Source organism: Grus americana, chromosome 12 (assembly GCF_028858705.1).
Source record: "Grus americana isolate bGruAme1 chromosome 12, bGruAme1.mat, whole genome shotgun sequence".
Lineage (NCBI taxonomy): Eukaryota > Metazoa > Chordata > Aves > Gruiformes > Gruidae > Grus > Grus americana.
Window position 1 is genome coordinate 10390397 of NC_072863.1, and position 14464 is coordinate 10404860.

The following is a 14464-nucleotide window of genomic DNA, read 5'->3' on the forward strand; positions in this document are numbered from 1 at the left end:
TTTCTTCTACAAGTTAGTTTTGGTGGGATGAACACAGCAAGCAGTTTATGTTAGTAAAATGCAATTTATCCATGCCTAGTGTAAGCTTTTCTGTTCTGAGGATTTACATAGCCAGAGGCTGTCAGTAATGCTAAATGCATCCATGTCAGATGGGCACTGCAGCATTTCTGTATTAGTTAATGAAGATGTAAAAACTGTATGGGTGATATCGGGCATTAGACAATGCTCTACACAAGGAAAATTGCATAAGAGGCATCACCCCAGAGGCACAGTGCCAGAAAGACACAATGCCTTGGAGTGTTTGTCTACACAGGAACACAGAGAAAAATTAATTCAAATTATACATGGTGTGAATTAAAAGCAGATTACTTAAACTGCATTAAATCCCAATGTGGATGCTTTCATTAAGATGTAAGTGGTGTTAATATGATATACTATAATTTACTTTGGGAGTGAAATTGAATAAATCAAATTTAAAAGTTAATCCAAATTAATCTTCCATGTAGACTAGCTCCAGGTCTGCTTCCTTCCTGTCCTTGGTTATCATTTGCTTTTGAACCACATCACCACAAAAGATTTCAGTCCCATACTCTGTCCAGCTCTGCCCGCTCCCTCCTGAGACAGCAGCAACGAGCAGGACCTTCATTTATGCCTCTCTCCCGACCATGCCCCAGGGAGGCATATGCTGCACCTCACAGCCTGACCCCGACCAGCACCACACGCACAGCAGCTTCTGCTCTACACCCAAGCAGTGTTTTATCACCAGCACTGCAAGACTCAGGATGTAGAAAAATAAAAGCAAATTCTAAACAAGCTAAGGAATGAATAGATGTGAGGACCAAGAAGACAAGAGCTTGTACAAAGCCAGAGCACTCTTCTCCAGGTCAACCAAAGACCCTGATCATCCAAACAATGTGTGAAGGCAGCACCATCTGCACTGAGCACAGCCTGCTCCATGCCAGAGCTGACGATTATCTATAAGACCAAAGGAGGGCTTTTTATAAATCTGAGGCACTCCATTTATAAAATGGTTGAAGCAGATAACTGGGGTTCACTCTGTTTCTCATGCTTCTTCTCCAAGTGTGCAAGTGATCCCAGCCAAGATCGCACAACCACACCAGAACTGCATTGCCCACCTTCCTGAGGGGAGCTGGAGCCTCCTGGGGAATGGAAAGAAAACAGCAGGATTGGAGAGGGAGTAAAAATTTAACAGAGGTCCTGTGAAGTCCAAGATTGCCCCAGTATGGCAGCAAGCCACTACCTGTAACAGGACATGTCTGGCCAGGTGCCTGCACAGCCGCTACGCTTTAATGACATCTCTCTGCCAGGTTTCTGTACAGTCTTTACACGGCACAAATAGGGGTGAGGATTTAAAGTATATATTTACTGTCAACTTGAAAAAGAAAGTTATACTGACCAAGTCTAATATTATGTAGTCGATATATAACTATTAATGTGCCATTCTGGACTCCAGCAAATGCCACCTGAGATAAATATTCAGCAGTTTTGTTCATGCACTGAAAAAGAATTCAAACATTTTGTCCATGACATATGCAAAGTAACTAATAGTTCTGATCTAGTATTAACAGTAAATATAGAACCTTAAACTTCACTGCAGTATATTAATAGATATGATTTTAAGTACTGGACTGGAAAGATAACTTTTTTCTTTAAAAAAAAACAACCAACTTTGTTCAGAATGCAGTATTTACATTGTCCTTTGACCAACACTTACATTTTTACACAATATATTTTGGCTACAGATACACCGTAGCAAAAGGCTGTGTAAGCCACTTTTACACACAGCTCACCCTTTCACTTACAACATTACAGCTGTTTATGGAGAGCTCTGAAGTCCCGGGTTGCATTTCAAGGCCCTCCTCATCTAGTTCCATGCTATTGAGTTCATTGCCATTTCGATAACTAGTTAAAGTCAGATCTTTCCCATATAAAGCTGTTGAAGCAACATTCAAACACTGATTCTGCCGCAGCGCTGATTTTTTACTGGTCTTGTATTGGCAACGGATGTAATTGGAAAAAGCCCTGCGGTACGTTTTATTGAAGAGCGTGTATACGAGGGGATTAATCCCAGAGCAAACATACCCCACCCAAACAAACACATCAAGGAGTTCACTCAAGAGGTCTTTATCGCAGGCTTCCTTGCAAAGAACAGACATGACATTAGTGATGAAAAATGGGCACCACATGATGAGGAACAAAAAGAAGACTATGCCTAGGACCTTGGAGGCTCTTCGCTCATTGTTGATGGACTGCATAGTTCCTTTCCGAAAAAGCACTGCCTCCTTATTTACAGGAGAGTTCAAGTGAGATGCTCCCTCATGATTGTGAAGCATTGAAATATTCTCTGTGTTGTTTTCCTTCTTGAGGCAGTTTACGCTGCTTCTTCTCTGCTTGGGCACCTCTCCACACATGAACACTGTTGCCTGTCTCTGCAAAACTTGGACGGTCAGGCAATACGTGATCACCATGATGATGAGAGGGATGAAGAACGCCATGAAGGATCCAATGAGGACGAAGTTCTCATCATTGAGGACACAGGTCCCATTTACGAACACCCTGGAGTCATCCTGTAAACCAATGACCGGAATGGGCATAGATATCCCTAGAAGAACGAGACCAAAAAAGAGATGGTTACCTGGATGGATGGGGCTCCAAAGAGGCAGCAGAGATGATGCGGGTCCTGCGTGCATTCAGCCCGCTGTCTAAAGCTGTTCAAAAGAGATGTTACTACTCCCAGATTGAAGGGAAAACCTCATGTAACAACACTCCTGGGAGCACAGCTCCAGGGCATGAACAACCTCCACTGGGAGCAACTATAGCTTTGTTGTGCTCCACAGCTGACGCAAGGAATGCAGCATAACTCTTTTGTCAAGTTCTTTTTCTAGCATTAATTATGACTTGTGTAGAAAAGGCACTCATTACCCTGCTCTGTTCCAGTTGGTCACTCCATGCCTGCCAGTTTCGGGGGGGGAGAGTTTGAAATCACTGACATAGGACAGACAGTAGCAAACTTTAGAGAGGTAAATTATCAAAATGCAAAAGAATCGCAGCTATGAATATTTAGAAGCAAGTTTCTTACAGACATTAAAATAATCCTGATGATAGAAAAATGGCCACTTTTGCTATAGCATCACGGACACATGGAAGAAAATCCCCTGGCTTTCTGGGTCCTTATCAACTATCTCGGTGCAAGCAGACAGCAGTTTCTGCAAGCTCTGTCTGCCCAGGCATTTCATCTACAAGCAGTGTGAAACACGGAGACAGTCTTGCTTGAATTTTTAAAGGCAGCAATTACATATTCAAATGAAAGGGCTGCAGCATACATCTGCCTGATTTCTACCCCTTCATCTTGACTACAGGGTTAAAAACTGGAATTAACAGACATGAGAGTAGAAAAGGTGTAACTAAAATGGCAATCAGATTGACAAGACAATCTGCAATCAGAACCCCAGCTACAAACCCTCCGGCTGAAAGGAAGGAAACTTTAAATGATTCAATTATAACAGTAACTAGAGCACAGCTTCCAGCTACCCCTAAGCACTAAGCAGACTAATAAGCCTTGGGAATCACTGCACTTGCCAAGGCATTTTCTCTTGTATCCTGGTGGCACAGCACTTTTTACAGTTGTGGACTTAATGGCACACAAGTGAGATTTTGGATCCCTTTTCTTCTTCAGCATCACCTAGCACAGCTTATTTGTCCAGGATTTCAGGACATCAGGTCTTTCTGAAGCAGAAGCAGGAGTCCTGCATGGAGGGTCTCTGCGGACAGCTCTGCATCCATGCTGTTTTGCACGTGGGCAGAACAGACAGCATGTCAAGCCCGGAGCACGACTGTCCAGGACTGCACATAGTAGCCCACACCTACAGCTAGGTGCTGGCTTGTTCCTTGCAGAGTGAAGGGATGAAAGAATGAAAGCATTTTGAATAGTTCTAATCCAGATGCATTTACATAATGTTCTCCAACACTCTTTTCATCTAAGGAATATATGTATCTGTATATATGCTCTATCCTACCTTGTGAAAGTCATCAGCAATTTACTGTGGGGACAGAAAAAAGAGGGAATAGAGGCGTCATGCCAGAGTACTGGATGTCACTCAAATATTTTTTCATGCATACTGAGATCCAAACTTTGTCTCTTGATCTGTGGAGCTCAGTCCTGCACCAGGACAGCTCCAACACCTTCCAAAGAAATCTGTCTGGACACAGCCAAAACCAAGAAAAGCAACAATGTATTTTGGAATACCACAAGCTATGTGTACATGAGTACATGGAAAAGACATGGTGGGCCAGATCTAGTTAGACTATAATGGGTTCATCTAGCCCTGTCTCTTGTCTTTGTCAGGCACCAGAAGTTTAGGGCCATGGTACAAAATGGGGCAACTGTCAGCTTTATAGCTTAGAAAATTCCACAGAAGTTGCATCCACACCTCATTTTTAAAATAAGCTTTGAGACCTATCTTCCATGGATTCTTGATCTCATTTATAACTCCACAATATTCAGTGGCCATCAATTCCACAACTTGTTTGTCATGTGGACAAAGTATTTCTTGCTCATTTTAAATTTGCTGCCTGATAATTTCTTTTGACTCCCCTCAGTTCCTCTACTGTGAGAAACAGGGAATAATCACTCTCTGGCCACCTTTTCCACCTTCTCAGTAATTTTATAGACCTTTATCTTCCCTACTGTCTGATATCTCTTGTGGAACTGAAGAATGCTATTCTATTTAACCCTCTCCTCATGCCAAACTCATTTTATGCCTTTGATTATCTTTCTCTGTTTCTTTTCAAATTCCTCTCTGTCCTTTTAAAGAAAGGGGGAAAACCTGCACATCTCAGCAGTTAGAGAGCAGCAGAATGTCTTTCATTCTGCCCTTCCTACCCCCGGCTTCTGGGCTGCCCATCAGCACTCACTCTGCAGACATGTCTGTGGGGCTGGCCATGCCCTTCCTTAGCCCCTTCACCTGAGAAATAACCAATGCTAAGGCCACTGTTGTATCTGGATTGCTTTTCTGGGTCGCTGTGAACAGCACAGGTCCTAGAACTAACCCTGTGGGACTCTGAGTTTCTAAACAGAAAGAGTAACACGCTAAAGAGATTAACCAGGGCGTTTTCCCCATTCCAGCTAAGTGTTTTCCAGGATTCTAGAAAATATATCTGCAGTTTGTCCTTACCATATAATTACCATTTGCCAGTAATCCGGTGAAGGAATTTCTTCGGAAAAGTAATGATTATAAATGCCTTCTGTGATTATAGCACATGTTCCTTAGCCCAAGTGATAGTTCCAGGATTCAGTCTTCTTTCCCTCTACATGCTAACATTTATCAGCTTACCCTTGGCAAGGCAGTTGCCTCCTTTCTGATATGTTAACCCCTGTACCTTGCCTGTGCCAAGTCCCCATGACTGCAATAACCTTCATCCCATCAAGCCACTGACTCTTTGTCGTTAAAGACATCTTTCTAATGCAATGGCTCCATCAAACCACAGACATTCAGGAGATGGTGGGAGGTGGACAGAACAGTCTTTAGACAAAGAAGAAATCTGAATTAGATCAATGGCATTACACTGAGATTATATTTGCATGGATAATTTTATGCTTTAGAGCCCTCTATAACACATACCCTTTGAAATAAAACTCCAAAATTAATAAAGGTTCATTCATGAAGTAGTCATCATTGAATTTAGTGTTGCTGCTTTAGCCACGGGAAATGAGATGAGGTTTCGGGCTATCTTCACGGTCACACACATAAAGTATATTTGGGAAGAATAACCTAGTTCTGGGATATGATGAATTGAATACACAAATCAAGAGCACTGATGGCAGCCTAAAACTCTGCAGGAGCATGAGATACTTCAGCACAGATGACAGGGAATAAGGAGGTAGCTGCTGTAATGGAAAAGTGTCCCTCACCTCTCCCATAACACAGTGTGATTTCAAACTGAGAAAGCACAGAAGAGAGCACCAGGTCTTTGTTTGCTCTTTCCTCCAATCCAGGAAAAGCCCATTGTTAACAACAGTAGGAAGAAAGATGCCATTGTAAGAGCTGCCAACACACATTCATTCAGCTGCTAGCTGGCCTACAGCACTGCTGAATGGGCAGCATTACCCTCATCTCAAATGCTTTCTTCCGCCTCACACTTCTCCTTTACAACTCATTCTTTAATATGAGATTTATCATTGATCCACCCCATAATCCAGCCCTAAAACTAAGGGCTAAGAACTAAGTCTATTACACAACTTGGGCAACAGGGACTAACTCCACACCACCCCAGTAGGGAGAAAGTGAAGTGTGGAAGGTCTCAGACGCCCCACAGGGGCTTCCTTCATGGGGGATTACTGCATAATTGCTACTGCCACAATCCGAAATGCACAAATACATGCTTGCAGACACACCTCACACCCTGGCCCTGATTTCAATAGGGTTACCCTGATCAGTATGTGCTGTGCTTCCCACTAAGCATTCCCATGGCACCTGAACATGGGTAAATGTGAATGCCTGCCTTATTTGAGTTCAGCTGTTTGAACAAGCATGGCGAAGGCATTCAACTCCACTTGACTCAAGCAACCCGCAGTACTAACACTGCAGTTGTAACTGCTCATAATTTAAGAACTAAGGTCAGTTCATCAGAGAAAGCCAAACTCACTACAACAGCGCAAGGATGGTGAATGCCAAATCAGGCAAGAGGCTCCAAAGCCTACTGCTGTCCAGCCTTACCGCTGTTCAACTCTCCGAGCCCCAGTGCAGAGCATTTCATGAGCTTTTGCCTGGCACCTGAGCTCACACACACTTCATCAACAAACATTACGCTGATTTAGTGAACTGAGGTTTCCAGCCTTGGAAGCATTTTCCAATTGTGTCAAATAACTCTTTCTAACTAAGGTGGCAGTGAATTCCCAAAGAGAGGCAGTGTTGTTCCAAAAACCTGCAAGGTAAAAGATTTGCAAGCTTATTGTATATCACACTTTGCTCTTCAGAGCAAACTTGGTCCTCTTGCTTGATGTCTGAGCAGTGCCTAGGGCGACTGGGTTTGCCCCAGTAAGAAGAGACAACCAGCCACCACCAGCCAGCAAGATATGAAGCAGGTCCCTGCTAGACTCAACAGAGCTCTGTGCACCCTTCTACCAGGCAGCAGCTTGAGCAGGACGTCCCTTTTCATGACAGCAGTTCACAAGGGAGCAGATGAATGTGATATTTTCTCTTCTCCCCTCCTTTAGCTTCTGTCTGACAGAGCAGTGGGAAGCAAGACAGACAGATCCTCTGGATTACAAATCCAATTACGTTTGTTGTCCTAACTGCTTCTTGTTAGCTTTAAAGATGTTCTTAAGCCAGCAGAATGGTTCACCAAATGGGGCTGAGATGATGCTGTGGACACAGAGTAACAGATGCTCTTCACAGATTCTCAATTAATAAAACAAAACCCAAATGACTACAAATAAGGCTTTGTAAAACATTTACTAGCTTGCTCCAGAGAAAAAGCCAACTAAAAAGTCCAAATTGACATTCGCAGAATTTAGACTTAAATGAAAAACAATAATGTTTTTTCATTTAATATTTTGTTTTCTTCTGTGAAAGCCCATGAGACTGATGGAGATTACTGGAAAGATGGAGTCTTTGATGGTTATTTCCACTAAAAAAGGAAGTAATTTCCATTCTTTCTCACAACATTCTTATACAAGAAGATATTTCATTTCCTCCAGGGAAAACAACCTCACTAAAGAAAACAGAGGCCTGCATGTGGGTTTACCCTGTCTTTCCATGCATGGGATGCTCAGGGGTGAACACAAGAGAGGTCACATTTTGGTGCAGGTACAGAGGCTTGGGAATGCCAGGGACCACCTCTCCTGGTGTTAGCACAAAGGCTGCTGTGGTCCATGGCAAGGGCTCTGCTGATGCAGGTGAGCTTTGGACCTCACTGCCATCCTCCTGGCATTTACACACAATTTAAAAAAAAAAGCAGAGAGAAAGAGCTGTGTGCCAAACAAGCCTATGACTGCCACAAAAGCAGTCTACGCTGCAAAACCAAGAACACTGCTGTCCATGCTAAACACTGCATGTTTAAATCTATATCTTTAACCTCACCTTTTTTATTATTATTACAAAATAAATCTGGGTTACAACTTTAAAAGACATTCACCTGAATGTTAGCAGCTGCTGGAACTATTCATTAGCATTAAAGTCTGTTAGAGGAAATAGGAACTGACTCACCTAACCCTCTCAGAAAAGGGAAAAGTAAACTAAAACAAATCTAGTTTCTTAACAGAAGTGTCTTGCAAAGTGCCTGCACACTTCTCTAATAAGAACTAACACGCAGCAAGAAGTAAACCCCAACAGACAGTAGCCTCCTGACTTGCATTTTGAAAGAAAAGGCACCGCTTTCAGGAAGCAAAGCTGTTCAGAGGCAAATTGAAGAACATAAGCTTTTGAAGTATTCAAAACCACAAAAATTCCATATATTCCCCATATGTCAGCAGACTAATTGCAGTGCATTTCATGTGCTAAAACAGCAACAATGCACCTTCAGGGCTGGATTAGGTCTAGTTTTATCTAACTGTTCTAATAAAACAACAGTGCCAGCCTTGCATTGGTTTAAAGTCAAAGATAAAAGGGGGTTGAACTTTGAAGGATCTACCTGCCCGCAATGAGCACAACTGTAAACAGAGGAATGTAATTACTGACTGTGCTTGAACAAGCTGCTGACCTTTACTTAAACCTTGCGAGTGCACTGAACAACCTAAGCCCAGATGGAAAACCAGCAAACGTCAGTAAAAGACAGAAGAAATAAATCATTTTCCCACCTGCTCTTCTATTTTGCTAAATGACTTCTCTTGGTTTGCTCAGCCATGTGTTTCCAACAGTGCATTTGAACAAAGGGGGATGGGGCTCCTGTTCCTGCTCACAGCATACCTGCTACCAGGGCTGAGCTTCCCCCAGAAATCAAACACGGATGCCTGAGCTGATATTCTGCAGCAGTAACCTCGACCGGGAGACACTGGCATCTCCCTTGGCCCTGGGAATGGATGTGGTGGGATGGTCAATCCATCTTCTTTGCAAAACACTTCACAGACTATCACCATGTGCTGCTGTGCCAGGCAAAACATTTCACTGACATCTGATGACAAAACAAACCACTCCAGGCACCTGTGCCTGAAGTCCCAAGGTAGCTCCCTTGCTAGGAACTCAGCTTGTTATCACCTGCTATGATCTTCCTCACCCTGGTAACTCTTGCTGATGTGTTAGGGAGATGAATGCCCCTTTGGGTAACAACAGTACAAACACTCAGGCAAAAGAATGTCTTTAGAGAAAATAACTGTATGGGAAGCAGAGACAGACAAAGCCTTAGTGTCATGTGCTAGTTCATAAAGCAAGGGGTTTTGTCTCACCCATGACCAGAAGATAGGCCTGAAAAAGTTTTATGAGCACAAACCTGCTCTACTGCTCCACCAGAAGTAAGTAGTAGCTGGGCTTGCAATGCTAACAGCACCTCTGGATTCATTTGAGGCTAACAAAAACTATTAGGATTGCCACCACTGCAGTACCTCTGCCTACAGAAATCATCAACTACAATCCTCATGCTCATGAGGGAAGAACTTCAGTCAAACATACGCTGTCAGACATTTTATGTGAAACATAAAAAGTAAAAAATACATTAGTACAATTTTCTCTCAAATCTGGAGGGAAACTAATGCTACCCTCTCTTAGGCTTTACTAACATGCAACCGTTTTCCTCAGCAATAGTGTTACTGTCCTTCTACCAAAGCCATGCTCGTAGTCAGGAATTTGTACACTTTTCCAGGAGGTGAAGGGTGCCTATCTAACCTTTGCTTTGCCAGAAATAGTAGTCTTAACACTTCTTCCTTGTCTCCAAGTGATTAGCCATGAACAGAACCAGCCTGCTTGGCGGGAAAGGTTTGAGCAAAAACCTGGTAACCATTTTGACCGTCCATTTGTTGTCTTCTCCATTAGCAGTGGTTTTGCCATTTTTTTCCACGAAACATATCCAAGGATTTGTTTGCTAACCAGGGCCTGAAGCCTGCAAAGAAATTCATGAGTGTGCATGCTCCTATCCCAAACCACAGTCTCTCAGGAGCAACTACTGCCCAGCACAGAACAGAGGGTGCTCAGGAGCAAGTGTGTCTCATCAGCAAGTGTGCCATGGGAACAAATACATGCCTTGCTGTGAAAGTCACTGATCCCAGAGACACACCTATGGGCAGAAATGCAAACCAAAACCCTAAACATGCTCTAAAACCATGACCCGAGGGAGGCTATGTGAATTTCTCCAGTCCCTCTTTACTCCCATGCACAACCTGCTCTTAGCCTGTAAGAAGACTACAATTCCTTTTAATATCAGTGGTGCCACTCCAAGCACGTTCCTCAAACTGCATATCATTTCGCACTGGGATTATCCCCAGTGAGATAGAGGAAGGCTTAACTGATATCTGGAAGCTCTTTAAGGACATCATCAGGGCAGCGTGGATGCATGGGGCTACTCAGCCTGTGTGAAAGAGGAACACTCAGGGCAGAAGCAAAAAGCTGTTAGACATAAGATCACTTAATCTGAGATGAGCACTTACTGATCCTTGCAAAACATGTCTTTCATACTTCTATAAATAGATCTCCTGAATAAACCCATGAAGTAGTATGAAAGTTAAATGGAGATGTAAAATTCCTTTTTAAAGTTGAATGGTTTATTCTATATACAAACTCCGGATATCTATCTGAAATCAAAATTATAATATCATTAGTGAGTCAGAGAGAGAATGTAAAGAAAAAAAAGTCCAATTTTAACACAACACATATCACAGTATTACCATAATTCAACAGCACATTTCCTTTTTTTGTTACTTATTCTGTTTTCAAACAAATGAAGAAACAAAAGACATGTGGGGCCTGCTTATGGCACTGATACAAAGAGCAGAATTTAAAAGATCGCCTTCTCTCAGTCACTTATCAAGTAAATCGAATTTATACTGTTACTAAGAATGTCAAACTGTGAGCTGGGAAATTGGTAGCATGTGCAATTTTGGTGCTCCCTAGTAAATGACCGAACCATGAACATTCTGGGAAGCAGAGGAAAATCCCTTTTGCGCTAGCAGGCACACAGCTGGGCCACGAGAAGCTTCAGAATTAAAATGTCTTACTTATTTTCATATCAGAAGCAATGTGCATGCACCCATCCACATCACTGAAGTTCTTTCATTCACATAGAATCATAGAATCATGGAATGGTTTGGGTTGGAAGGGACCTTAAAGATCATCTAGTTCCAACCACCCTGCCATTGGGGGTTGGAACACTTCCGAAGTGATATTTCATTTATATTAATATTAACCAGTTAACACTTTCTCCTGTATTATACAGCGTGCATTTAGACTTTGACTACCTTTCACCACTCCTTCTGAGAGCTGCATGGGGATCTCCCCTCTCAGCCAGGGTGGCCCAAGGCCACCTTCCTCAGAACAGGATACAAGGAGTCCAGTAAGTCCATGTTATCTGTGACAACCTTTGCACTTGCAACTGTGCGAAGTCTGATGTCTTGAAACAGCATCAGGATTCTGCCAGTAAACTCACATCTATAATTTATTTTCATTTTCAATTGTGTGGATATTTCTGTTGCCTACATTTCTATTTCCAGCCTCAGCGCAGTGCTATCTATCACAAAACTCATTTTTACAAGCCCAGCACTCACAGCACCCATTTTTTCTCTAACTGAACACAAAAAGTCTTGCTCAGGTTACATTTGCTAAAACACAGGACAACTGGCTGTGGCATGTTTTAATCTGGAACAAAGAAGGCTTTGGAAAAGCCTATTTGGAAATGAAGCAATTGTCAACAGACAGGAGGACTCTGTTATGTTCCCCTACTTAAAAACCTAATCATAGGTTTAGGCTTCTGCAACCTGCCAAATTAATAGCTCAACGAGCAAAGAACCTCTATTATATATTTTGCTGTCAGCATTAACATTTCAGGAAAATGGAATGCTACTAATTAAGATAGATTACATGCTTTTTACTATTTAAAATTCTGATTCAGGAACTGAATTCAGGATTCTTTACATGGGATGCATTTAAAAGTTTCTTCAGTCCAACTGACGCAGGATTTAGGAAAGGCAAACTGACCAGCCTGCACTTAAGCGCTGCTGTGAATTTGATACTTAATCACATAAACATGGCCTTTTCAAGTGACAAGTAGGTAAAAGCCAGAAGACAGCAACTTTAGGTGAGTTCTCTTTCATTCCATGTTCAGTTTATTCCTGTGTCTGTCACATTTCTAAATTCATTTATGAAGTAAAAATAGTTATGCTAAAATAACCAAGAGTACTTTTCTTTCTCCATTTAATGCAACCTTCTGGAGAAAGCCCAAGTAAATGGGTAAGCCCTACCACATGCACTGGGGAGGGTGGAAATCCGACAGCATTGCAGTGCCCTGAACAGACCCTCTGGGGAGTATCGACTCTGCCTGTTTCTTCAAAAAGAAGACTCCCCTGGGCCAGCTGTATCTGCATCAAAGAGAATGAACGAAACATAAACGAAGCCCAGACATGCTGTACACCCTCTGGGCTATGATCCTAGCAAAGGAGGGCACGCAGGTACAGCTGTAATGCATCTCCCTTCCCAGCCTGGGGAGGGAAGTGCTGCCCCAGGCTGTCCCCAAAGCACTGTGCACTGCAGACATCCCGCTGAGCGACTGCTCACAGCTTCTTCCTAAGGACTTTTGGATGCTGGGGAATAAATGCAGTGCTCATTGTCTTATTGAGGGCTGACAAGCCATGTGCCTGAAAGAGGAAAGTGCCATTCCATCTCCTTTCTAAGTTATTTATTTTAGTGTTCATTATTTCACCTGTTTTGCATCCTATTACAAATGCAGACTTGTTAAACATCACCCAAGAAAGCTGGCCAGCACATTCATTAAGCACTAGCCAAAATTTCTAAGGATATGTCTGCAATATGTAAGGCAGCACAGGCAAAAATCTGCAAGTTAGCTCCAGAAATGGAAGCAGACCAGTCTTATTGCCCAGGTTTTGCAATGTGCTACTTAATGCTGCTGACAGAAATATACAGCTCTGCTGGGGGGGGGATACCAGCTGCTCCCTCTGTCTTACAGTGCAACACAGGGCACAGATTCTGCGCTGACTCTGAACTGCCTGTGCAAATCGAGCCTAGGCATCCTGCACATGAAGTTGTTTGCACGTGACTGCTTATGCACTGAATTCAGTAGCTTTCTTTCCTATGCCAAACAAGCAGCACAGGGAATTTAAAATAATAATTAAAAAAAACCCCATCTTAAATTAATTGATTAAGCCCAATCCAATTTCACTGTGGATTGTATTACCTAGAGGAACCGTAGCAGGCCTGTAGCACGTGAGAAGTGCTTTCTAACAGATATTCTTGTTATATTCACGAGGAGAGAAGGTATCTTCCCCCCCCCCCCGCATTTTTTTTGCTTTTTTCTTGCTTTTTTCCATAGCCTTTTTCCATGGCAAGCTTCTTCGAAAGTGGCCCCTGCAGCACCTAGACATCCAGTATCATATTCCACTTCTAAAGGAGGCAAAAGCCAAGAGAATTTCAAGCACCTGAAACATGCTTTTCCTTGCAGTACAGCACTGAAACTGACAGCTGCTTTACAAAAGAAAAGTTAAATGTTAAATCTTTGTAAGACTGCATTTTATTCAAGCAAAAAAGGCAATACAGCAGAGGGAAGTGCAATTCTTCTGACCCTGCCCCAAATGTCTCTTTTATAAAGCACATGGAAAGAATTCCCCCCAAAATTTTTTTCTTCACATAATTCCTGATATTACAGTCATCTTGCTATCATATTTCCATTTTTCCTTATTTTACTGCTGCTTTATTTATTGCTTTTTATCAAAGTGATAAAAAAGTGTCGTCTTTTATGTCTATCCCTCATTTACTATGACTTCAAGCTTGCTAGCTCAGTACTAGCAGCAAAATCCAACTGTGGCAGAGTATAATATGGGCTATAAAGCCTGCACAAGAGCAGTAAATACCTCACTGTTAGCCTGCCTTCAATTCTGCGCTGCTTCACGTAAACTGCTACCAGAATTTGAGTGAGTTTAACTGCAGCAACTGCAGTGTAGACACGTCATTTGTACTGGCTGGGTTTTCCTTCCAGAGTCTTTGCTAATGCTATTTTCTGCTTTGTTTACACAGCAGTTTTATAGTACCATTTGTCTGTGTTACCATTATTATCAGCATATTGATATGTACACAGCAGCAATGCTTCAGCATTGGAAGTGGTGGTATTCTGAAAAATGACTACTTATTTTGGTCACTGACCAACCACAATGAAAGACTTCTGTTTCCCAGTAATCATTTATTATATTCAAACATGCAGGCCAGGTAAATTAATTTGAATATCCTTTTAAAAATCCTAAATGAAAACTGGAGTAACACTATTATTCATTAAGACACAGTTAAGATAGTGA

At 42.3% G+C, this 14464-nt stretch overlaps 1 protein-coding gene across 19 annotated transcripts in view; it reads right to left on the reverse strand.

Annotated features, from left to right (window-relative positions):
* Window positions 1–14464, reverse strand: part of HTR2C (5-hydroxytryptamine receptor 2C) — a 242138-nt gene continuing 227674 nt past the window's right edge. For all 19 annotated transcript variants that reach the window (XM_054839527.1, XM_054839540.1, XM_054839546.1 and 16 more), the window contains one exon: window positions 1–2623. In XM_054839527.1, coding sequence (XP_054695502.1) covers window positions 1797–2623 — 827 coding nt within the window. In that variant the 3' untranslated portion in view covers window positions 1–1796. The remainder of the gene's footprint in view (window positions 2624–14464) is intronic.